A 26,517-nucleotide genomic window follows, 5' to 3' on the forward strand; every position below is an offset into this window, starting at 1 on the left:
CTTGTTCTCCATTGCTAGTTATCAGTGAATTACTAACCTGGTTAGTGAACAGCAACTTCTAATAACTTGCCTCCATGTCATCAGTCAATTACAACAGCACAAATATTAAAACATTGGTTTGAATTTGTTTAATGTATACTGACATTGGTTTGAATTTGAAGTGTTGCTCCAATTACTTTGAAGTGAATACTGTTGTATTCACTTCAAAGTAATTGGAGCATGATTGAGGGGAAATTTCCATTAGTAATTAGAAAAGAGTTAAAATGGCTATATAAATATATACGTATACACGAGGGTTGTTCAACAAAGAACGATCATAATTTTTCATGAAAAACCATACTGCTTACTATTTCTGGCTGAGATGTAAAATTTAAGATAAAACCCAAGCTGCATCACATAGCAACTATGCAGTTGTGTGCGCATGGTTGTGATCTTGGCAGTCAGTCAAATTTATACCTGTTCAGTTTTGCCTACATATCAGTGGATGTTATATGCAAGGAAGAGTATGCTGCTCTCAAATTTCATTTCTGTCTCAAGAAAACATCAGCTGATGCATACAAATTGTTAAGAGGCTTCTTGTGAATCTACGTTTCCGATAGTTTAGAATGTTTAATCAAAAAAATTGGTGGTCCTGGAGCCAGCCACTGCTGTCACCACAGAAACCATAAACACTGTTTCTGTAATCACGAGAGAAGATTGTTGCATAACAGTAAGGCAATTGGCAACCATTCCAAGACTACTCACACTAAGCAACAGAAAGTTTGCATGGAGGTTTGTCAGGAGCTGCAATGGATGGTGACTAAAGATGGTGAGGTTCTGCACTAAACGGTAATGCTAGAGGAGACATGGCTTCATCATTTCGACCCAGAGAGTTAAGTAACAAAGCTCTATTTGGAAGGCTACATCATCACCAACACTGAAAAAAAGCAAAAGTTGTGGCTTCTGCAGAAAAGGTTATAGTCATCTTTTTGTCATTCAAGGAATGATTTATCAGCATGTTATACCACATCATATGATTGTTACAGGATCTTACTACAGAATTGTACTGCACACTTTTCAGGATCACATTCACTGCATCATGACAATGTGAGACCTCACATTGTTCATACTGTTATTGAGTACTTAGCCTGCATTAATGTAAAATGTGTTCCTCATCCTCCCTAGAGCCCTGACCTTGCACCCTGTGATTTTTTTTAAATTTTATTTCCAAAGTTAAAGGAGCTTCAAGGAAAATGTTTCAGTTGTCAGAAGTTGTAAAGACATTGTAAAGGTTCTGAAACGTATGTCAAAAATATGGCAGAAATGTTGGAGTAAGTGAATTTCATTGAATGGGGGACTACTTTGAAAAGAACCATCAAAATATGGATGATTAATAAAGGTATGTTGTGAAAAAAGAAATTATAATTGTTCTTTATTGAACAGCTGTTGTATTTTTTTAGTATGGTACATTTAACTTGAGAAAAATCAGTTTTAAGTGTGTTAGATAAAGTGATATTTGAAATTAACTTAGAAAAAGGAAAGTTACTGTGGTGTTTTTTTTTTTTTTTTTGTTTCAGTGGTGTGTACAATTTAAGAAAACAGATGCATACCAGGGATGATACTGTAGCAATGACAGATGTTTTCTTTGTTTGAATGATCACTAAGGACTAAATGTGGAGGATATTGAGCCAAGAATGAATATGGTAATTACAGCCATGCTTGACTATTTCAATTTTGCAAGGATTAAGTTACTCACACTTCTCAAACCCATAGTGCTTTGCAAGGACAGACCAAGTGAAGTTGCTGTTCTGGTAACACTTTTATATGTTCAGATTATCTAGTGCCTGAGCCTCCTTTAAGATTAGCTGGTTTAACAGTCCTCAGAATCAAGGCACTGCCTATCATAGACCACCCCATTCTGCATAAATAATGGGATGGGAAACGTCTTGATCTGTGGTGATGGATTAGAGTCCTCTGCCAGTAAGATGAATATGATGAATATGACAGTTATGCAGCATCCTTTTGATACACTTGGATAGTAGGGAGAATAAACTGCACTGAACTTGGCAGGGGAACAAGACACACATACATGGGATATTGTGTCATGCTTCTGTACCTGCAGGTGCATGATACACAGAGCAATAGCAGCTGTTTTTATATTTATGATAGTTTCAAAAATTGGTGCAGGGGGCACAACCTTTCAACAAGATTTGAGATATCATCAAAGTTTCTTGTGATGACCGACTAACTGGTTAAAACAAATTTATTAAAATAAAAATTATATATACATAAGATAAAACAGAAATAAAATAAGGAAAAAAAAGTGTTAAAATACAATAAGATAAAAGGGTTAAAATATATATAATAAAAGCGTTAAAATACATAGAAGCTTTCAAAGCGAAGTGCCTCTTCATCAGCTAGTCTGTGAATGGTGTACTTCAGTATATACAGTGAAACTTCCCTTTAACGGACAGCCATGGGGAACGAAAATTTGTCCGTTAGAGAGAAGTGTCCACTAACAAGAAGTCTGAGGGAGAAAAAAAAAAAAGAAAGAAAGAAAAATCGTTAAACGTTTAATGTAAAATTAAATTAAAATATATACAGATTTTGCACAATATTTTTGTAAATAATATACATACAATTGTGCTATGCATATTATGACTTTATCTTAAGAAAAATACATACAGTAATCACTTATTTTCTTCTGCACCTTCTTCCGGCTGATAATTTTGTTTTCAACATTTGTTTGGAGTGAAGAAACCATCGAAAGTCCTTCAGTATCTTCTTCAGCGGCAAAAAACATTTTTAATTTTAAACGATTGATTTGTATGAGCGCTTCTTCTATTTTCATCGATGGTTTGTCGTTAATGTTTTTCGACAGAATGACCTCCTTCCATTTCTTCATCCTCATGAGGAACTTCTTGAAAAATATCGATGATAATGTCGTTGATATCTAGAGCACCATCTTCTGTAGTGAGGTTCGAGTCTATATCTTTGTAGCCAGGGTCACTTGTAGCTGAAGTATCGTACATTATCAATAGATGTTGAAGTTCTTGTTCTTCTTGGTGCTCCACATTGCTGTTCACAACTTCAATTTTTGCGATTGAGAAGCCAGACTTTACAAAACAGTTCACAACAGTTTGTTTTCTAATTGCATTTACTGAAGAGGAAATCCATTGAATCGCATCTAGGATGCTGATTTTCTTTGCAAGGTCACTCGCACATGTTACACCATTCATGTTTGCAATGAGATGTCTTAAAACATGTTTTCTGTAGTGAAGTTTAAAATTTATTATCCTTTGATCCAAGGGCTGACACTCTGCAGATGTGTTTGGTGGCAGAAAAACGATATGAATGTTGGACAATTCAATGTGCGGGTGAGATGCAGCATTATCCATGAAAAGAATAATTTTTCTGTTTTGACGAATCATGTTTTCGTTAAAGTGATTTATCCATTTGTTCATGATATCTCGTGTCATCCATGCTTTTTTATTAGACTTCCAGTCAACATTCAAAAGATTCGACTTTATGCCCTTGAAACAACGAGGATTTTGTGTTTTCCTATAACAAGAGGTTGTTCAAAGTCTCCCAGCATATTTGTACACAATAGTACAGTCAAGCATTCCTTAGAAATTTTTCCGTCCTGGCACTTTTCGTTTTTTTGACTCATCGTTTTTTCAGGAAGAGCTTTAAAAAACAACCCTGTTTCGTCACAGTTGCAAATATCTTTAGCTTCAAAATCACGACATAAATCTTCCAATTTGACAGTCCACTCTGTTACAACCCCAGTATCAACAGATCCACCTTCACCACTTACGGTTTTCCAAGAAATTTTATGCTGAGTTTTGAACTTGTCTAGCCATCCCTCAGAAGCTTTGAACTCATTTACTCACATAGATTTCGCAACCTCCAAAGCCTTTTCCCTAATAATAGGCCCATTAATGGGAATTTTTTTATCACGACAAAACCACTCATATGTAACATTGTCAATTTGAAGTCCAACAGTTTTCGGGAATGATTTTTGAACCCGATCATTTCCGTATTGCCAAAATTGTTTGAGCAGTTCATTTTTTTTCTTTAGGATGTCGCTTACCTGCATCTTCCCGATTTTGAGCAGCGAGATTGCGAACACTGTTTTTTTGCCGATCATACGCATTAATGAGTTCAACTTTATCTTTTAAAGTTAAATGTTTATGAGAAGACATTGTGCACTTCACACGACACTGAGCAAAACTGAAAACTGAAACTCAAAAGACGAAAGGCCGACCAAATCCCCCCCCCTCTCTGCACACACCGAATTCATCAGAAGTTTTACACGTGCCTTAAAATTCTTGAAAAAGGGTTTAGAACCGCGACGTAAACCTTGATAAAATTCAGAGAATCGGAAATAGAAAATAAACACACGATTGAGGCAATACGTGGAAGAAAAGTTCCTAGAAAAAGGGCCGTGAGCTCTCCCGCAGTCCGTTATGGGGAGATCAAATTAAGTGCTAATCTAAACGAAACAGTGCAGATTGCCTGTCCGCATCCGTTACAGAGAATGTCCGCTAGACAGAAGCTGAAAACACGTTAAAACCAATGGAGGTGAGTTGGGGAATTTGAAAATGTCCGTTGTAGAGAGATGTCCGTTAGGAGAAGTTTTACTGTATCGATGGTTACAATAGCACAAGTCAGCTGGGCATGATCATGTATCACGAGTCTGGTGTCTGTAAAGCAGAATTACGTGCACATGATGATCGGCAGCGCTCATCGCACTGCAATACAGTACATTCTATAAAAGAGTGTAAGTATACTCCCCTCGTCCGATTCATAGTACTATTATTGGTGGCTATGTGTAGTGCTTCAAGCCATGAGCGCTAGCAATAATCACATGAATAGTTGATGATTTCAATATCCCATTGGGGATCAAGATTGTGCTGCTCAACCCAATAATGTGCCTCTTCATCAGACTAGCTGATGAAGAGGCACTTCACTTCAAAAGCTACTATGTATTTTAAAGCTTTTTTTTTTTTTTTTTTTTTGTTTCTGTTTTATCTTATGTATATATCATTTTTATTTTAATAAATTTGTTTTAACCAGTTAGTTGTTCGTCGCAAGAAACATTGATGATATAATGCAACCCGACGCACAAGGCCTGTTTTCTAAAGATTTGAGATGATTTGGACTTGCTGCAGTCTAAACGGAAGAAATTCTTTTGAATTTAAATCCACAGAATTATATATGGAGAATATTACTGCATCAAGGAAAAAAAGTAATGACAAATTTTTATTTTTTCCCCTTTTTTATGATAAAAAAAATTATAAAAGTTGATTTTAATTTTGTTTTTGACAATAATCCTGTTCTGCTGTTCAGATTCAAAGTCAAAATAGGAAAAAAGTGTATACTTAAAGGTGTTCATGTACGTAGTTTTTAGTTTGATTTTCAAGAACACTAATCATAACTCGAGGGATTCCTGTATTGAAAACCTGAAACAAACTGAAAATATATTGATTCAATAAAAAGACTTGTACAACTCTGTAAATTTATAAAAATGAGACTGATTAGTTCAGTTTTTTATTTTAGTTTTAGAGCAAGACACCAAAATTGGAATTTTTATTAATATGATACTAAATTTAATTGCTTTAAAAATTATTACATACATATTTTTTGTTTATAAAATAATTTTTACTTTATTTTATTATAGCATAAAGCAATTCCTCGCTGTGGGTTCATGATAAGCAGCATGAGTACTGTATCTGAAAGAGATGAAAATATTCAAGAGAGACAGGAAAATGAGTTGCAGGTGTTGTATGCTGTATTTATGGATGATATTAGAGACATAAGGAAGAAGGCTGCTTGGAAGACATGGGTTCCTCTGGAAATTGAAATAACACTTCAGCCATTACAGAGTATGTCAATGAACAAAGAAGTTCACGTCCAAGTTGATCTCTATGTGAGATGTTCTAAAGAGTACCCTAGAAAGATCCCAGAGATAGATATTAAGAATTCAAAGGGCTTATCCTCACAAAAATTGCATGAATTGAAATCTGAATTAATTCAAATAGCACAAAAACAGGAAGGTGAAGTAATGATATTAGAATTGGCTCAACATATTCAAACCTTTCTACACAAGCATAATAAGCCTCCATTTAAGTCCTTTTATGAGGAAATGGTCTCAAATCACAGACGAATAGAGGAAGAACAAGCACAGGCTTTGAAGCAGAAAGAAGAAAAAGAAATAAGAGCGATACAAGAAGAAATGTTTCGAAAGCAAGAGGTTTTAAAGGAAGAAGCTAAAAAGAGAAAAACAAGGAAAATAAGTGATGATAAAGAAACAGAAGATGAGGTAGGCAGTCCTGAAATAATTATGGAAAGGTTAAAATATTCTGATAGAGAAACAAATAGTCCAGTGAGATACACTGAAAATCGTAGTAGGAGCCTTAGCTTATCAGTATCTAAAGGTGACTCTTGTTCCCATAGAGAGACACCTGCTTTAACTTTTTATAATAAAGGAAACAAGGAAAGGAGTATACAAAGAGGGTGTTGCTTGGGTCCTCCTAGTCAAAGAGGGTGTGTTACATATGCTGGAATGGACCTTGCAACTGGTGAACTTGTAATTGTAACTGAATGGATTTTGAAAATAAACCAGATGTGCCATGAAGTTGATCGTAAACAGAAAGAAAGAGAAAATTATGTGAAACAAGTATCAAGTATTGAACAAGAATTCCGATCAATAAATAAACTTAGTCACAAGAATCTAGTTCATTATCTTGGAATAAGTTATATTGTGGAAAAAGATAAAATAATTATTTATATTTTGCAGGAATATATTGGTGGATGTACTCTGGCCTCTTTTCTATGTAAAGCAATTCCCCTTGACCTTGCTTTAATTAGATATTATTCTCTTGGTATTATCGAAGCTCTGCATTACTTGCATAATAATTCTGTTGTCCATAAGAATTTAAGAGATACAAGTGTTTTTATTAATAATAGTGGCCATATTCAAGTTGCTGATTATAGTTTGGATAAAAGATTTCATGATTTATATAAATCTGTAACAAATCAAACAGAAATAGATTGTTTACCATCATTAGGCAGGGGAGGCAAAAAAAGTGATATATACCGATTAGGAATTGTTTTGTTATCTCTTAGTACTGGCTACCGCATTAAAGATATTGTACCAAAAATTCCTTCCTCATTAAATCCTAACTTTAGAGACTTTTTAAATAAATGTTTACTTCCTGATGAACAGAAACGATGGACAGCAGAGCAGCTTTTGACTCATCCATTCCTTGAGGTATCTATTCATCATCCACTTGCAAAAGATACTGAATCGAAAGGGGAAGAGCTAGAGAAAGATATGACTTCCTTGCCCCCAACTTTCACCAATGAAGTGTGCAGCAACTCAAGAGTACAGAGTGAATTTGAAATCCTTAAATGGTTAGGTAGTGGAGGATTTGGAGATGTTCTGAAAGTAAAAAATAAACTTGATGGTAGAATTTATGCTTTGAAACGCATTCTTTTAAATCCTTCTAATAAGCAGCTAAATCGCAAAATTATGCGTGAAGTTAAGCTACTTTCACGGCTCAATCATGAAAATATTGTAAGATACTACAATTCTTGGATTGAAGCTACCACTGAAAAAGTTACAGATGCCATGTCGAGATCATCAGATTCAGTAGTTGTTGAAATGGTAGAAAAGAAACAGGATTGTAATGCATTAAGTGACAATATTGAAAAAGAAGCACCACCAGCAGCCGAAGGATCAGTTGAATGGAGTTTATCTCAGGAGCATAATACTAGACCACAGGAATCAAGTTCAGAAGAGGAAGAAGAAGAGGAGGAGGAGGATGATGTCGACGTATTTGGGACATCATTTTTTATAAGGAATGATAATTCAGATAGCATAGTGTTTGAAACAGATCCATTAGTAGAGAAGAAAGTGGACAGCAAGAGCATATCAAATGTAGAAACTAATTCTTCCACTTCTGAGAATACAGTAGGAGAAAAAAACTATCAATTTATGTATATTCAGATGGAGCTTTGTGAAAAGAGCACGTTACGTTCAGCAATAGATAGTGGATTACATAAAGAAGCATCTCGTATGTGGAGGTTATTTAGAGAAATAATTGAGGGCCTTGTGCATATACATCAGCAGGGCATTATCCATCGTGATTTGAAACCAGTAAATATATTTTTAGACTTAAATGATCATGTGAAAATTGGAGATTTTGGTTTGGCTACAACGAATATCATACCCAAAGCTAATATTGTTGAAAGTAGTGGAATAGGGGATGTGTCACAAACAGAGATAGATTTGTCATGTTCAGAACCCTTTGGGGAGGGAAATTTAACGGGAAGAGTTGGTACTGCCTTGTATGTAGCTCCAGAACTAATTTCTAGTTCCTCACAGATACCATATACCCAAAAGGTGGATATTTTCAGCCTAGGTATAATTTTCTTTGAAATGTGCTATCCTACTCCATCAACCTCCATGGAACGAATAAAAATATTATCTAATCTTCGGCTGTCAGACATTACATTTCCAACTGATGCAGAGGATTATCTCTCAAATGAACAGATTCACTTGATAAGGTGGCTATTACAGCATAATGCTTCTAAACGACCTTCTTCAGTGGAGTTGCTTTGTTCAGAGTACTTGCCACCTCTTCAATTAGAAGATGCTGAGCTGAATGATATGTTACGATATACTGTGTCTAACCCACAAAGTAAAGCCTACAAACATATGATTGCTGCTCTTTTTCAACAAGACACTACTCCAGCAGCAGATTTTACATATGAGATGGGTGTTTACAAAAGCCAGCCACTAAAAAGTAAATTTGCAATGAGTTTTAGAACGGTAATAGAAATATTAGAAAAGGTTATGAGTAGGCATGGGGCCGTGTGCATTTCTGTACCTACACTAATGCCAAAGGCTTCTATCTATAATGAACTTGAAGCATGTGTGCACGTAATGGATCATGGAGGAGATATAGTAATGTTGCCGTATGACCTTCGTGTGCCATTTGCTCGGTACGTAGCTCGGAGAGAAATTAATCACTTAAAAAGGTATGTTTTGGAAAAAGTATATCGAGAACAGAAAGTATTTGGCTTCCATCCCAGAGAGCAGTATGAATTTGCTTTTGATATTGTTACTCCATCACCTGGAAATTTCTTTCCAGATGCTGAAGTGCTAACAGTTGTTTCAGAAATAATATCAGAATGTTCCAGTTTGCAGTCCCGAAATTATTTTATTCGATTCAATCATACCTCCTTACTAAAAGCTGTTTTCTTGCATTGTGGAATAGCAGAGGAGAAACATAGTGAAGTACTGCAAATATTTAGTGATCCAGTGAATAAATGTATTAGCAAAATACAATTACAGGGTAAACTACTTAATTTGAACATCTCTGATCAAGCTGTAAGTACACTCTTTAAGTTTATTGAAGTTGAAGAACCTTTTCAAAAAATTTCTAGTATGATTTATTCTATTATAAGGAGGAAAGGAGAAATTAGTACTTTGGCCAAAAAAGGATTGCATGACTTGGAAAATATTCTGATGGTTGCAGAATCACTTGGAATAAAATATCCAATGGTGATATCCCTTGGGTTAGTTCATGGAATTCACATTTATTCTGGTATGATATTTCAGTATGCTTGTCATCTTAAAAAGAGCAAAAATAAAACCTGTTTGGATATACTAGCTGCTGGAGGAAGGTTTGATAGACTTGTTTCATCATTTAAACTTGGTGCATTAAATGAACCTGGAAAAGAAAGCAATCAGTATGCAGTGGGGGTAAGTATTGCCATGGAGAAAATTGTTTTTGCTTTATTAGAGGACAAGGAGTACCTTCCAAATATGCTGGATGTTCTGGTTTGCTCCATTGGAAAGAAACCACTTTTAAAAGAAAAGTGCAAGATAATTAATGAACTGTGGACTTTGGGCATTAGGGCAAATTTAGTCTATGATTCCAATATAAGCCTTGAAGAAACTGTGGATTATTGTAAAGAAAATGGAATATTGTATATCATCATTTTGAAAGATACAGAGCCTGGATTGGTAAAAATCCATATTGTGGATAAAGCAACAGAAAAAAAAATGTATTCTTCAGAAGTGGGTGATTTTGTTCACAAACTTTTAAACTGTAAATTTGACCAATCAGACAGCAACCAAGTTATTCGACCAGATGCAAGTAAAAATATTAATTCTAATGTTAATACCAGTGGATTATCTGCAAAATTAACCTTTTTGCCTCTTGATCGTCTTTCATCAGCAAATAAGAAAAGATACGAGGCTCAAATTTTTTCTCATTTATCAACAGTGCTGCAGTCTTTTTCTAGTAGAACATTGGTTGAAATTTTAGGTGTTGAAATAAATGCAGTGGTTTTAAATACAATTATATCTCATTTGGAAATTCATTCTGATAAGGCTGGTTTTGATGAAAGCCTAGGAACCATTGTGGAAAAACATCTGAGGCACAGAAAATACCTTGCTAGATTAGGAGATGAGATATTTGATCTTATATTTGAAAAGAAGTGTACAGTAATAATTCTGTACAGTTTTCTTGACAATGTTTATAAAGTATTAATGTGATATTTTTCATAAGCATAGAGTGTGAGAGGTACCAAAGATTGTACATAAATTATGTATATATTGTTATATTATTTTATACATTATTTTTGGGAAAAAAAATAAAATGTTTACATTTTTTTTTAAACTTTTAAACTGCCTGATTTTATTTAATTTTTCCATTATCCATTGAACAGATCTGTATGCATCTTATTACAAGCTTGCAGTAAAGACTGGCAAATTTAAAAGCAAAACTCTTCCCGATACCAACTGAGCTATGAAAAATCTCAACCTATCTTAAGTGGGAAGTTATTTGAATTGTTTGCATATGCTTAACAGAAATGACAACTGCTGTACATACATAGTGGTTGTTTCTGATAGTGAAGAGAAAGCTTGAATAGCCTCACAGGACAAATCTTAAAACTGCAGGAGAATTTATGGCCCCTAGTTCTAGTATCAACTCAGATCCAAGTTGAAAATACCTAGGACATGTTTATCGAAGCAGCGATGGGAGTTAAACACAAAACATAAGACTATTCATAGATAGATAGATTTACATGGCATGTATAGTAAACCCTCGATTTAACGGACTGGACAAATAATAATACAGTAATGTACATATTAATCTCTCACCATTTTTTTTTTTTAGGTTATGCAAAACTTCAGTGTTATTAAAAATTAATAATAATTACCTATTTCCATTATTGTTTTGATAATTACCTACTTTTATTTTTATAATCAAATTCAGGAAATTGTAGTCGGGAAATTTTTTATTCTTTCTGAAAACGTGTTCAAGTAGCTGTTTTCCCAGATTACAGATAAGAGCAGGCAGTGACTTGCGAGCTGAACGTGACTCGGGACACTAAACTGAGACCAAAACAAAGTGAGTCAGTAGACTCACTTTGTTTCGGTCTCAGTCTGCCGTAAGCTATCGTGTGGTCAGGTTGTATACAGAGAAATATATATATATTTCTGTGATTTCTGAATTATGACTTTATTTATTAAATAATTTTGCAATCTTTACAATTTAAAATGGCATCAAGTGATAGAGGAGTTAAAAGAAAATGTGTAAACTTAAATGTGGCTCAGAAATTAGAGCTAATTCAGAAATTAGAACAAGGCATCTCAGTAGCAACAATTTGTGAAATTTAAGGTGTAAAAAAACAAACTGTTTATGATATCTGTAAATCAAAGGCCAAATTGCAACATTTTATATTTACAACAGAATATTACATATTCTTTATAATAATTTTATCTTGTAGAGTACTGTATATTGTATTAAAGCTTTTTTTTACATTAAGAACAAAAAAAATGCCCCCCAGGTTACATTCGATTTAAGGGACTTCCGGCATTAACGAACACCCCTTCTCCCCTATTAGTCCATTAAATTGAGGGTTTACTATAGTTATATTGATATATATTAACTTTAACTCTTTCAACTCTTTTCATCATCTCTTTATTCAATTATTTATCATCTTTTAAGAGTACAAAAGGTGATATTGTTGTACACATTGGAACTAATGACATTAAGAGATCTGCAGATTTACTCAACAAGTACAGGTCACTGTTGAAAAAAAAGCAATGAATTAGGGTTGAATTTGAAAGTGTCTGCAATTCTGCCCAGACATGATAGGAGGGAGTATATGATGAGAGCCTTATCGATCAATTCGGCCCTGGAGAGATTGTGCAAGGCTCAAGGGGTAGAGTTTTTTTCAGCCCGGTCTGTGCTTTTTAACAGGAGAGACTGCTTCTACAGGGATGGGGTACATTAAATAGAAAGGGTGCAAGAATATTTGCTGATGCTATCGAGGCAGTGTTAGGGGGGTCGGAAAACTGCTAGCTTGGGGGGAATACACAGATTAAAAGGTTAACAGTGGCTGCAGACAGAGGCAAAAGTGATTCTTGCACTGCTTCTATTAGAATAAGCAACAGCCTAGAAAGCAAGGTGATGGTGATGGAGATTTCTGGACTGCTGGGAGTCATAGTGGAACAAGTGAATACATGGGCTGTGTTAGGGTAACTAAGAGTAGAAACAGGTGTATGTACACCAATGCTAGGAGTATAGTTAATAAATTTGATGAGCTTGAAGTGCTAGTCAAGACATCAAAGTCAGATATTGTTGGGATATCAGAGATGTGGTGTCACACAGATATAAGCAGTGCAGAATTTGGGGTGTACAGGAAGGATGGATAGGACAGTAAGGGAGGAGGGGTTATGCTGTTAGTTAAGAAACATGAAATCTAAGGAAGTGCATCCAATTGATGTTGGTGGACAATGCAATGTTGAGTCTGTTTGGTGTGACATAAGCACTGGAAAAGGAAAAATGAGAGTAGGTGTGTGTTATAGGCCTAATGAATCTGATGAGTATAATGAGCAGTTGTGCAGAGAAATTAGAGTGGGCCAGTAAATCAGAATGTCTTATAATGAGGGATTTTTAACTTTCCAGATACTGACTAGAACTTGTCAGTTGGTCACTCACACACTAGCAAGATTTTTGTGGATTTATTGGATGACTGTTTTCTACAGCAACATGTTTGAGAAGCAACCAGAGGGAGTAATACTTTTGATCCGATTATCAGCAGTGATTATTCATGCATTAAGAATTTGCAGATAAAGGAACCACTGGGTGACAGTGATCACTATGTACTGCTGTGGGAATTACTTAAAGATGTAACTACCATCAAGGCTAAAGGCAGGGGCTTTTGCTTTCGTAAAGGTGACTACAGTGGTCTCAGACAGTTTTTAAATTCTGTACAGTGGGATCAACTGATGATGGTACCAACGTTGAATTCTAAATGGGAAGCCTTCAGATACTTAATTTTCAAGGATACTTAGGCTTTTCATTCCAACTAAGAAATACTGTTCAAGGTTAGGCCTAAATGTATGTCAGATGAATTAATGTGGCTCGTCACAGAGAAGAAGAATGTATGAGATGTATATAAAGTATCAGGTGACACAGAAGCCTGTGGCAGATGTAGACTAGTCTGTAATCAAGTCACAAAGGAGGTTAGGCAGGCAAATAAATCTTTGGCAAAGGATGCAAAGAGTTCTTTATTTATGTAAACTAGAAGGAAAGGGATCAATCAGATTGGACCACTTAACGTAGATGGGTTGACTATTGAGGATCATGCTCAGGTAGCTGACAAACTAAATGAGTACTTTGCATCTACATTCAGACATGAGTTATTCAATGAGGAGAGTGCCAGACGTTCATCAAACTCTAACAGGGAGCTAAGTGATTTTGTAATAACTGAGAGCAAAGTGGAGGAGAAATTGTTGAAGTTAAACAAGGAAGGCACCTGGGATCTATTCAGTTATATTAAAGGAGGTGGCAAAGGAAGTTAGCAAACCCTTAGCCATAATTATGAGAGCTTCTTTGGACTCAGGGGAGGTCCTCATGGACTGATATGCAAATGTATCACCAATTCACAAAGGAGGTTCAAAAGGTGACACAAATGTAATTATAGACCTGTTAGTTTAACTTGTGTTCAGGAGAAAATAAAGGAATAACTGGTTAAAGAAGCATTGCAGGATCATCTAGACAAGACTGCAGTAATAGTTAAGACATTGCGGATATGGGTTTGTTAAAGGGAGGTCTTGTTTGACCAATTTGATTGGATACTATGATGTGGTCACAAAGGAACTGAATGCCAAAAATAATTTTGATATATACTTGGATTTCAGGAAAGCTTTTGATACTGTTGCACATGGAAGACTGCTGTACAAATTGGAGAGGTACGGCATTAAGGGTAAGTAGCTACAATGGATAAGGGGATGGTTGAATGGGAGACGACAGAGAGTTGTAATCAGTGGACACTGCTCTTCATGGGCAAATGTTATTGGTGGCGTTCCCCAGGGTTCGGTTTTGGGCTCATTGTTGTTTTATATATTTATCAATGATATTGATGAAGATATATCAGGTTTAATGTCCAAGTTTGCAGATGATACATAGCTTGTCAGGGTTGTTAATGAGAGTAAAGGAAGTATACTACTCCAACTGGATCTGGATAAGTTGGGCAAATTGGCTGAGGAGTGACAACTGAAGTTTAACAATCACAAATGCAAAGTACTACACATAGGTAGCAATAACCGAAGAGAAACGTACCAACTGTGTGGTACTACACTCAGGGAAGTGGAAAATGAAAAAGACCTGGGTGTAACTGTGCAGTCAAATATGAAGTTTGCTGAGCAGTGCAGACGGGGTGCCAGGGAAGGTGATGGAGTCTTGTCAATGATATATAGGAATTTTGCTAGCACGGACAGGGAGGTGATTATCCCGTTATACAAGGCAGTGGTCAGGCCACACCTAGAGTACTGTGTACAGGACTGGAGGCCTCATTTTAGGAAGGATGTAGAGTTGCTAGAACTAGTACAAAGAAGGGCAACAAGATTGGTGAGGGGAAGAAAGGTGTGCTCTTACCAAGAAAGGCTTAAGTCATGCATATTGCAGCACTTGGAGAGTAAGTACCTGTGAGGTGATCTGATTGAGGTGTATAAGGCCTTGAATGGGTTGAGCAAGCTGAATGCTGATGGAATTCTGCCTCTTGCTCAGATTAAGAGCCTGAGAGGGCACAGTTTCAAATTGAGGAAAGGTTGTAGAATAGATGTCTAGAATAGAATTTGGAGTCTGAGGACGAGGGTTGCCTGTGCGGACGTGCCTTTCTGCCGCTCTTGGAACAGAGAAGTTTTTTCTGATTTATTTTCTGCTTTATTAGTTTAAATTGACATATTAACTTATTTTCTAGAGTAGCTTTATATTCCTATTTACGGTACTTAAGTTTAAAGTAACTTAGATAGAGATTTTGTAGGTATTACTTAGTATCGGAAAGGGTATCAAATCCACGTGTTTATCGATCGTAAATAGCCGCCATTGCTACGCGAAAATTAATCAGTAAAATCTATTAATCTTGTCGAACTTCATTGGCAATTAAATTGTACTTTTAACTATACATATAACCACTTAGGTTACGTAATATAAATAATTAGTAAAAATAAATAATTAATACATAACTTGATACGGAAGTTATATAAAGGGATTTCGTAGATAACACTCGTTACTGAAACATAAATATTTCGTAGATAACACTCGTTACTGAAACAAATATATCGTAGCTAACACTCGTAGATTTCGTAGATAACACTCGTTACTGAAATATAAATATAGCTTTATAACTGTGTTGAGATACAAGTTTAGGATTTAATTTTGTACTGAAATTGAAATTTTTATTGAAAGTAAATCGAAATCATGACTCAAACCAGAGCAGCAAAGCAAAAGGCTCAAACTAATGGGAATGCTGTGGCTCAGAGGAGAACTGAGGGGGGGGGCAGTTGCCCTCTGAATCACAGCCTTTTAAGATCCACTATTTGCTTGATGTTTGCGGAGCAGTCAGGTATGGGACATGATACTGCCATGGGGGATGTCTTTGTATGTGCGCGATGCAAGGAGTGTAAGGAAATCAGGCATCAACTCAGCATTGTTATGGGCCTATATGAGAGCTTGAAGGACAGGGTGGATGCCCTCGAAGGATTACAAGTGAGGGGCCCATCAAGCTCTCAGCTGCCCACACCAATGCCAGAGCTTGCAATTGGTCATCGCGCAACACAGCGGCAGCCCCCAAGGCAGAATGCGCTGGTCCCAAAGGAACTAGTAGTTGTTGGTGACTATTGTCAGGGAAATGGGAAACATGCTTTGTAAAAAGGATAGGTGGAACAGGACCAGGGTATGTCTGCCAGGGGCAAAGGTTGATGACGTTGTAGAGCGGATATCATCTTTTAAGGGCACAAAAGGTGATATAGTTGTACACGTTGGCACTAATGATATTAAGAGTAGGAGACCGGCGGAATTACTTAACAAGTACAGGTCACTGATGAAAAAAAGCCGTGAATTAGGGTTGAATTTGAAAGTGTCTGCAATTCTTCCCAGACACGATAGGAGGGAGTATATGATGAGAGCCCTGTCGATCAATTCGGCCCTGGAAAGATTGTGCAGGGCTCAAGGGGTAGAATTTTTTTCAGCCTGGACTGTACTTGTTAACAGGAGAGACTGCTTCTACAGGGATGGGATACACTTAAATAGAAAGGGTGCAAGAATGTTTGCTGATGCTATCGAGGCAGTGTTAGGAGGATCGGAAAACTGCTAGATTGGGGGGATACAAGGACTAATAGATTAACAGGTGCCACTGGCAGAGGAGAAAGTGATTCTTGCACTGCTTCTATTGGAATGAGCAGCAGCCTGGAAAATAAGATGCAGGATATTTCAGGGACTGCTGGGAATCATTGGGGTACAAGTAAACACATGGGTTGTGTTAGAGTGGCTAAGAGGAAGAGTAGGTGCATGTATACTTTCGTGTACACCAATGCTAGGAGTCTAGTAAATAAATTTGATGAATTTGAGGTATTGCTCAAAACATCAAAGGCAGATATTGTTGGGATTTCAGAGACGTGGTGTCACACAGATATAAGGAATGCAGAACTGGAATTTGGGGAGTACAATGTCTACAGAAAGGATAGACAGGATAGGAAGGGAGGAGAAGTTATGCTATTAGTTAAGAAACACAAAATCCAAGGAAGTGAAGCCAGTCAACATCGCTGGACAGTGCAGTGTCGAGTCAGTTTGGTGTGACATAAGCATTGGGAGATCAAAATTGAGAGTAGGAGTGTGCTATAGGCCTAATGACTCTGATGAGTATAATAAGAAACTGTTCGGAGAAATAGAGTGGGCCAGTAAATCAGAGAGTCTTATAATGGGGGATTTTAATTTCCCAGATATTGACTGGAAATTGGGGACTGGTCACTCACACACTAACAAGGCTTTTGTGGATTTATTGGATGATTGTTTTCTACATCAGCATGTTCGGGAGGCAACTTTAGGGAGTAATACTCTTGATTTGATTATCAGTAGTGATTCTTCATGCATTAAGAATCTGCAGATAAATGAACCACTAGGTGGCAGTGATCACAGTGTTCTGAAGTGGAATTTACTCAAAGAGGTAACTACCATTAGGGGTAAAGGGAAGGGGTATTGCTTTCGTAAAGGTGACTACGATGGACTGAGACAGTATTTAAATTCTATACAGTGGGATCAACTGATGATGTTACCAACAGCAAATTCAAAATGGGAAGCATTCAAAGAACTTATCTTGGAAGCTACTAGGCTTTACATACCAACTAAGAAATATTGTTCAAGGTTTAGGCCTAAATGGATGTCAGATGAACTAATGAGGCATATGGCAGAGAAGAAAAATGTATGGGATACATACAAATTAACACGTGACACAGAAGCCTATGATAGATACAAGTTGATCTGTAACCAAGTTACAAAGGAGGTTAGGCAGGCAAAGGCAGATTATGAGAAATCCTTGGCAAAGGATGCGAAGAAAAACAGCAAAGAGTTGAATACACCTCTAGCTTACTGCCAGAGGTGTATTCAACTCTGGCAGTAAGCTAGAGAATCTTGTAATAACTGAGAGTAAAGTGGAGGAGAAATTGTTGAAGATAAACACAAGAAAGGCACCAGGGGTGGATGGAATCTATCCAGTTATATTAAAGGAGGCAGCAATGGAAGTAAGCAAACCCTTAGCCATAATTATGAGAGCTTCCTTGGACTCAGGGGAGGTACCCATGGACTGGAGATGTGCAAATGTTACCCCAATTCACAAAGGCTGACACAAGTAATTATAGACCTGTGAGTTTAACTTCTGTTCCCCGAAAATTAATGGAGGCACTGGTTAAAGAAACACTGCAGGATCATCTAGACAAGACTTCAGTTATAGCTCAGACACAGCATGGTTTTGTTAAGGGGAAATCTTGCCTGACCAATTTGATTGGATACTATGATGCAGTCACAAAAGAACTGGATGCAGGGAATAACTTTGATATTATATACTTGGATCTTAGAAAGGCTTTTGATACTGTTGCACATGGAAGACTGCTGCACAAATTGGAGCAGTGTGGCATTGGAGGCAAATTGCTGCTATGGATAAAGGGGTGGTTGAGGGGGAGAAGACAGAGAGTGGTAATCAATGGACACTGCTCATCGTGGACTAATGTTATTAGTGGAGTCCCTCAGGGTTCAGTATTGGGTCCTTTATTGTTTTCTGTATTTATAAATGATACTGATGATGGTATATCAAGCTTAATGTCCAAGTTTGCAGACGATACAAAGGTTGGCAGGGTTGTCAAGGACACTACTGACACTATGCTGCTGCAACAGGATCTGGAAAGGTTGAGCAGATGGGCTGAGAGGTGGCAAATGAAGTTTAACATTGACAAATGTAAAGTACTACATATGGGAAACAGCAACCCCAGAGCAACGTATCAACTCTGTGGTACTACACTGACAAGGCATGTTCGTGTCAGACGGCACCTGGGATTTCTCCCATCTCCGCCTGACAGTGGTAGAGAATGAAAGGGACCTGGGGGTGGTTGTGCAGGCAGATATGAAGTTCTCTGAGCAGTGCAGACGGGCTGCAAGAGTAGCTCATGGTGTATTGTCAATGATATATAGGAATTTTTCTAGCAGGGATAAGGAGGTGATTATTCCCTTGTATAAGGCAATGGTCAGGCCACACCTAGAGTACTGTATACAGGCCTGGAGACCTCATTTCAAGAAGGATGTAGAGCTGCTGGAACGAGTACAGAGAAGGGCAACAAGATTAGTGAATGGAACAAAGGGGTACTCTTACGAAGAAAGGCTTAAGTTTTGCTAATTACAGTGTCTGGAGACTAGACACCAGCGAGGTGATCTGATAGAGGTGTACAAAGCCTTGAATGGTTTGAGCATGCTCAATGCTGATGGGATTTTTCCTCTTGCTCAGAATAATCACCTGAGAGGGCATAAATTCAAATTGAGGAAAGACAGATGTAGGATAGATTTGCGGAAATTTGCCTTTAGCCAGCGGGTGGTTGGTAGGTGGAACAGGCTTCCATCCCTTGTCGTGGAAGTTGATAGCCTAAATAAGTTTAAGGCTCGGCTGGACAGGTATTTCGAACGAACAGAGGGGTGAAGTGGAAGTGGTTTTTTTTTTTTTTTTTTTGGCTGATGCTGCATAAGCTTGCTTTCTTGCATCAAATGCCTCTACTAATGCTAATGCTAAGATGTGCAGAAAAATGCCTTTAGCCAATGGGTAGTTGATTGGTGTAACAGACTTAAATCTTTTTTTGTGGAAGTTGATAGCCTAAATAAATTTAAGGCTGAGCTGGACAGGCATTTGGAATGAATGAAGGGGTGAAATGGGAGGTCTTTTTTTTTTTTTTTTTTTGGCTGAAGCTGCATAAACTTGCCTTCTTGCATTGTATGTCTCTAATACTAACTCTTGATTGACTGTATCTACTAGTTTGTCTAGGATTGTTAATTAATGCATGATTTTCCAACATCTTATCTATGTTAGAAAATATACATGGTGTTTGAAGGTAGAAAAATACTACTAATAGTGAGGGATGCCAAGATACAATCTATAGTACACTACATCTTGGTTCCCTAGTAACTTCACTCTTGAGACTATCAGTATGCTTGAACTTTTGAAATGTGGTGTCCTTCTTGGTTTAACAGGCAGTGTGTGACTGCAGACGGAATTGTTTAAGGTTAAAAGTTAAAGTTAAGTTTAAAGTTAGTTCAACTAACTCATTTAGTCAGTCTCATGGTACTAGAAGGGCTTCCTCAATGGGAAACTATGGCAGGATACTATGGCTTCCTCAATGGGAAACTATTACTGTCTTTTCAAACCTGTTTGGGATGCTTTCCAAGTGGAGTTGAATTATATGGCGGCAGTCCACACTGTTTGATCCTACAAATAGATAAACCGAAACATGTAACTTAGAGATATGGAAAACTGCCCAAGTTTGTCCTGACTCATTTAAAATGAACTTTATTGGGATATTTTATCAATTTTTTAAACTGCAAAACAGGCAGTTCAACCTTTTAGAATGGGCACTCACAATATACAAGACATCATGGTGCTGCTATTGCAGTAATCAGAAGAGTTAACAAGCTAAGTGATGCACACTGTGTTCAATTTGTTAAATTGACATTTTTCTACTATTAACCTTTCACTACTAGTAGTGTCTGATAGATGATACTTTTTTAAATGTTTGTTATTTTTCTAAATTTGTAAACGAAATCAAATCCAGTGTTTGTATCCTTGCCCACCAATATTCTGTAACTGGTTATACAGGATTTTGTTTTTATTTAGATATACTAAGAGTTATGAGACATTGTTTTGTTTGGCACTTGACGTGACATTCACACACAGCATTTGTGTTGCGTGATGATCAAGTGCAAGTGCATTTGATTGCCTTCCATTTTGAGGAGACAGTGTTGCTAATTTTCCCAGAAACAAAAGATCATGTCCAGCTTAACAGAAGGTAATATTACCCTAGCTCTTGATCAACCCTCCAAATCCACAATGCTTTACAAGCATTGTTGATGGAGTATCTGGGATATTTTTATTTTTTTTTAAATTTTAAACTGAAGGCTAGGAGGATATTTCCTAAAAATATCCTAGCCTTCAGTAAGAAAAATTTTTATAGGTTTCTGGATACAAGGTTTACCTTTCAGAATTGCATCACAGACTTAATGAGGCTGATCCAGATTGGGAATTGAATTTAAGAAAAACGTTTCTTCAGATGTGCAAAAGTAATTTGCAATGTAATCTGTCTGATGCAACAATTTTGAAAATTGCCTCAGAATATAAGATTTCATTGGGCCACTGAAAACCACCAATATTCAAATTGAAAAGGAATTAAACTCTTCACATTGTTTGGATATAATTATATACATGATAATTTTTTTTCCAACAAAAATGTTTTTTAGACAGCTATTTGTTAATGTTACAAGATGTTGCTTATCCTAAATGGAAAATTACTAAACAAGTTGTAGATCATCTGTTATAGCCCTATGAAGCAGCCACTTCCTATCTGAATTCAGGGAGGAAGTGGTCACTTGATAGGTGGCCCTGAATTTAGGTGGTTATCAAATATAACTCTCTCCCTGATTTTTTTTTACAAATGTTTAACCTTAGTGTGATATCCCTAAATGTTGCAAACGTGGTGGCACCACACCTCACATCTGTAAAATTTCTTTTTAATCCTTGGAAAAACTTAATTTTTTGAATTCTGCTTGGAATAGACCAATATTTCATAATAAAGTTTTTGTACAATATTTCAAATTTTTATTAAGTTCTCACCTGACACTATGTCAGGGGCTGGCAACCTTTTTTGAGCAAAGAGCCATTTTTGATCTAATTTTAAAAAAAAAAGAAAAAAAAAAGAGAATCCAAAGAGCCGCACCTCAGCTCAAGCTGGGGGGGGGGGTTAAGAAATGGAATAGAGTGGGAAGGTGTTTTATTAAAAATATATTTTGAAATATTTATTAATAATGAAGAAACAAACATCCAATTAGGTACAAATTAATGTGGCTTTTGCTGATGAACTTCTTGAGCGAGTGTCTCAAGATCAGGCGAGTGTGCCATAATTTTCACCTTTAAAGATGCTGAGAGACTGGCATTGTTAGACCGTTTCTTCATTTATTTTTAATATAGTTCATGTTCGAAAATATTGCCCACAGAAATATGTCGAACAAAAAACAGAGAAGTCCAAAAGCAAATATTTTCAAATTTATATACTTGTCCTGTAAGCTACTCCATGCATTGAACACAATTTGGTCTTGCTTTTTCAACTCATCTGTTGCCTTCCATTTGTGTAGAACTGCAAGGGCAATCTTTTACATATCCAAATCCTCAATTTCAGTTTTAAAGGCATTTTAGTCTTGCACTCCACATGTCCTTGATTTTAAGTCCTCTTAACTCCATTTCAAATTGTGCTTCATGTGGGCTAAAAGTTAAAAGAGCTGCATGCGGCTTGCGAGCCACAGGTTGCTGACCCTGATGTAGATGCTTAACACTGACATGCCAATTCTATATTTCCTGAATAAAATGGTGCACACTGAATCAGAAATTGTTTTAGGAGTTAGACTAGATACTATAATTTATTTCATTATTATTCCTCATTCTGTTCAGTAAAATAAATTCTAGCAATCAATTCTTGAACACCCTTTATGAAGGTCTCTTGTTGAGTAACCAAGAAGGAAATTAAAACTTCTATTTCAAAAGATAGAGATATTTATACATAATGTTCATATGTTATTTGTTTGGTAAGTGTTTCAAATAATAATAAATTCTTGTCAATGGTTAATTTTTACAATGGAAGGACTTTGGCCCTTTCAGATAAAATTATTTTATGATTCGCATCATATATCTAGTTAATTAAAATGTGGTTGGACTCAAAGCAGGAATAAAATTTTTTTTATAATATTAGGAAAAGATTAGAAATTTCAGTCAATGTGGCATATCTTTTATCTTTTAATTTAAATCATTACTTAATTAACTAATCATCCAGGAGATGGCAATAATCATCAACACTGATATCAGGATGATCAAACTGTACTGCATATAAGACATCCAGGCAAATGCCTAGGGCGCTATTTGGGTAGGGGCACTTCGCCATGGTGCAGATTATTTAATTTTAATTTAAAAAGGGGCACCAAATGCTTGATTTGCCTAGGGCACAAAAATATCTCACAATGGCACTGCCTATGCACCATGCTGGTCAAGGAATATCTATGCTCTGCTATCCCTGTTTCTTAATGTTCCCAACTTTTCTGAAATTCGAGATTCTTGACAATCAAACATCTTAAGTAAAAGCAAACGTATATACTCCAATTTATAACAGTGTGGAAAATTAAAGAGACCATATTCATATTACTACAGAACAGTAGCAGGTCTCCTGTCTCCCTATACAAATCTTGTAAAAATCAAACTGCTTCTATTTAGAAGTTTGATTTTTATATTGTGCACAGGAAAACTGACAAATTGTGTGAAATTAAGGATCTACTAATGGTGTGAAATAAATCACATAACACTGAAGTAAAACAACTTTATTGCATTTTACAGCAACACAACGTACAGAACAGTCTGTTATTTCTCTGGCCAGAAAGACTACAGTGTACTGAAGTAGGGAATGAAATGATACAGTCATCAGTGATAATTTAGTATTTATACTTGACAATTTCTGATGACGTTTAAGGTCTTATATGTACCAAAGCATTCCCATAGTCCACTTATTTCTTTGTAGCTGCAAATATCACAATCTGATTATCTTACCGTTCAAAATATGTACTTAATACACGTTATTTAGTATTTTCCACCACCAAATGAACCCCTACATTGTGCCTTTCAGTACTAAATCACTGAAAAACCTTAAAGATCACATGGAATGTATGACTGTTAAACCAAAAATGCAGCAAAAACAAGCAATACATGAAGAGCATCAAACAGTTCAATGCCCTTAACGTTGCCAGTGTCAGCTTTAACAAGGGTGAACAAATCACCCTTCGATAACTGTGCCTCCCAAGAAAATTTAACCGTGCAGGAAAAAATATAGCTAGTACCAAAACTGTACTAAAACTTTACTGAAAATATGGCACAAAAGATTTAAAATAAAAGATCCTGCTTTGCAGCATCTCTATCAAACTACCAACTGTATGGCGAGGTTAAAATTTTTGGGAGGCACAACCTTAGAGCAACTCTCCTTGCCTTCTTAAACAGACCTCGGAAATAATAAATCATATTCTTTCTGCATGAAATGTACAAAGTCCCGACATGACAGACATTGCTACATAAGTACACTTAAGTATTACATCAAGTCACTGTTCAGTAGCACATCACATAGAAGTTTTTTCTAGTCTAGAACGGTGAAATCACTGACTACAACAAACAAGCTAACAATAGGACAGACACAAAAACTGCTGCAAAATTTCGATATGTGTTGTCATCTCATTGTTAATTCCTAACAGGATGTGCAGCACAGGAGGAAGAGGTTTAATCACATCAGACAAACACCACTTGCCACGCAACCCCGGAAATGGTTGCAGTTTCCTTGATGATCAGTACCAGCTGACAATTTTCTTACTCATTATTACCACCTGAAAAGTAACTAGGTGGGAAAAGATAAAAAATCTTACATTAACCCTGAAAGTGCTAGTGATTGTGGAAGATCAAGTAAGATTTGAAGAACATGAAAAGCATTCTGATATATTTAAAAAATAACAGAATAGGGCAGTTTAAGGAACTGAATGGGATTGTCCAGTATGGCACTAATGTGAACACAGGTAAGTATGTTAAGCATGTTATAATTGCAGCAACGAACCAGTCTAGTTAAATAGCTCCATTTTGTATCATCTAACATGATAGTTTACCAGTTAAAATAATTTAAACCTAGAAGAAAGAACAATTAATTGATATCTACCAAATTATGCGTAGCAGCGATGAAATATTACTAAACTTGTAGTATCCAAATGCAGCTCACAAAATAGCTGTTAACCTTTTAACTTTTAGTAATATTACCCCAGAAGAGAAGGTGCATTTTGTTTGTTTTAAGTTTGTATTATGGACACCAAGTAGTTGCTTTGACATGCATGTGGATACACAAAAGAGAATGCTATTTAGAAATTAAGAGTAGAATCATCCCATTCCAATTCTTTAGTTTTGACTTTTTCTGGTTCTTCTTCCTCAGAGCTTTCTCCATCATGGTAACTACTACCGTCGTCAGAACTATCACTGTCATCGTCATCATGTGGCGGTGGATTTACTTGTTCCTGTTCAATTTGCTAAAAATAAATATTAAAAAAATATTTTAATTTAGTAAAGAACAAAGTTAATATCTTGAATACAAATCATAATTTTAAAAAGATAAATCATTTTAAACATCACAACCCCAGAAGAGTTGTTTCTATTCTTCTTAAATGTGTTTTTAGCTTGTTTACTTATAGCAAAGATTAATACTTATTCTGTACAGAAGTTAAACATTGTTAATAAATCTGATATAGTAAAACTGCATATTTACTTTCCTTTCACTTGTGAGCAAACCATTGATGATACAGTCACATTCAGCATATCAAAATTCATAAACACCAAGAAATGCAGATAAATGAAGCATTTTTGAAAATTTGTTACATTTATCAAGGAACACGAACTGACTTGATAATAAACATTTTCCTAAGATTATAAAAAAAAAAAATCAATGTGAAAAGGAGTTAAATTACTTGTGCTAAGCAGCTGGATGAGGGAGTCAGATGACATTACAAATACAAGTGTCATTCTTCAGGAAACCTAAGGTCAGACTAAAATATGAAGGAATGGGTAAACAACATTCTCCAAAAGGTTTCCAAGAGTTTCTGAATTAGCTCTCCTTTATAGAAAAATTATGTTTTCTATATAAACCAGTGTACAACCTGTCATATGACAAAAAGTTTATTAGACCATTTCTTTGTTTATCTTGAAAATTCCTTTGACCTGGTTTTTTTTTTTTTTTTTTTTGCAAGGGAAGGAATCCAAATTCATTCATTATTTCCCATAAACTTGCTTTATGGATACTCTTGTCATATCTACTGCAAGGGTAAATAATAGAGCACCGTTGTAGGTTCTAATATTTTCTCTGAAATTTCTACACCTGGAATTGCCAGCTGCTCAGATTTTGATGCTGCCAAGGATGTCTGACTAACCTTTAGTGTACGGTACTAGCTCTGACTGATTGTTCCTAAGTGTTACATTGATTTACAATAGCTCTCCCACCCATTGCCTTCCTTGCAATGATTGGGAGCTCTGCTAGCTTACTAAAAAGTAGCATTTACTAAGGAGGTCAGGTTAATTTATGCCACCATTCAGGACGCATTCAAGTGAAAAGAGTGTTGTATCTAGTGGCAAAGGAAGGGAAGTCTAGAGGTCAGGTTTGTCAGTTCACTCTAATGCAAACTACCAGTAATTAACAGCCCATCAAAGCAACGGGGGTGCCTCTGTAGCCAGGTGGGAAGGAGCAGCAGTCCGTAGCACATGCTTCTTGATTAGACCAAGGTTCGAGCCCGTCACCACCAAATACGGAGGATGTGGAAAGGTCAGGGAATGACCACCGCATATCCCGGAGCAATATGGCCTTGG

General features: G+C 36.3%; 2 protein-coding genes across 3 annotated transcripts in view; one reads left to right on the forward strand and one right to left on the reverse strand.

Moving 5' to 3' along the window:
* Nucleotides 1-1,560: 1,560 nt before the first annotated feature.
* Gcn2 (eukaryotic translation initiation factor 2 alpha kinase Gcn2) lies at nucleotides 1,561-10,676 on the forward strand. The gene is made up of 2 exons (XM_090387255.1): nucleotides 1,561-1,682; nucleotides 5,663-10,676. The coding sequence occupies exons 1-2, from the start codon at nucleotides 1,674-1,676 to the stop codon at nucleotides 10,550-10,552; spliced, it is 4,899 nt and encodes a 1,632-aa protein (XP_090243381.1). The 5' UTR covers nucleotides 1,561-1,673; the 3' UTR covers nucleotides 10,553-10,676.
* Nucleotides 10,677-23,444: 12,768 nt separating this feature from the next.
* Cals (calsyntenin 1) overlaps nucleotides 23,445-26,517 on the reverse strand; it is a 485,573-nt gene continuing 482,500 nt past the window's right edge. For both annotated transcript variants that reach the window (XM_090387185.1, XM_090387184.1), the window contains exon 16: nucleotides 23,445-25,190. In XM_090387185.1, coding sequence (XP_090243311.1) covers nucleotides 25,026-25,190 — 165 coding nt within the window. In that variant the 3' untranslated portion in view covers nucleotides 23,445-25,025. The remainder of the gene's footprint in view (nucleotides 25,191-26,517) is intronic.

The sequence above is a fragment of the Mastigoproctus giganteus genome, chromosome 13 (genome assembly GCF_048544385.1).
Source record: "Mastigoproctus giganteus isolate SK-2022 chromosome 13, ASM4854438v1, whole genome shotgun sequence".
NCBI lineage: Eukaryota > Metazoa > Arthropoda > Arachnida > Uropygi > Thelyphonidae > Mastigoproctus > Mastigoproctus giganteus.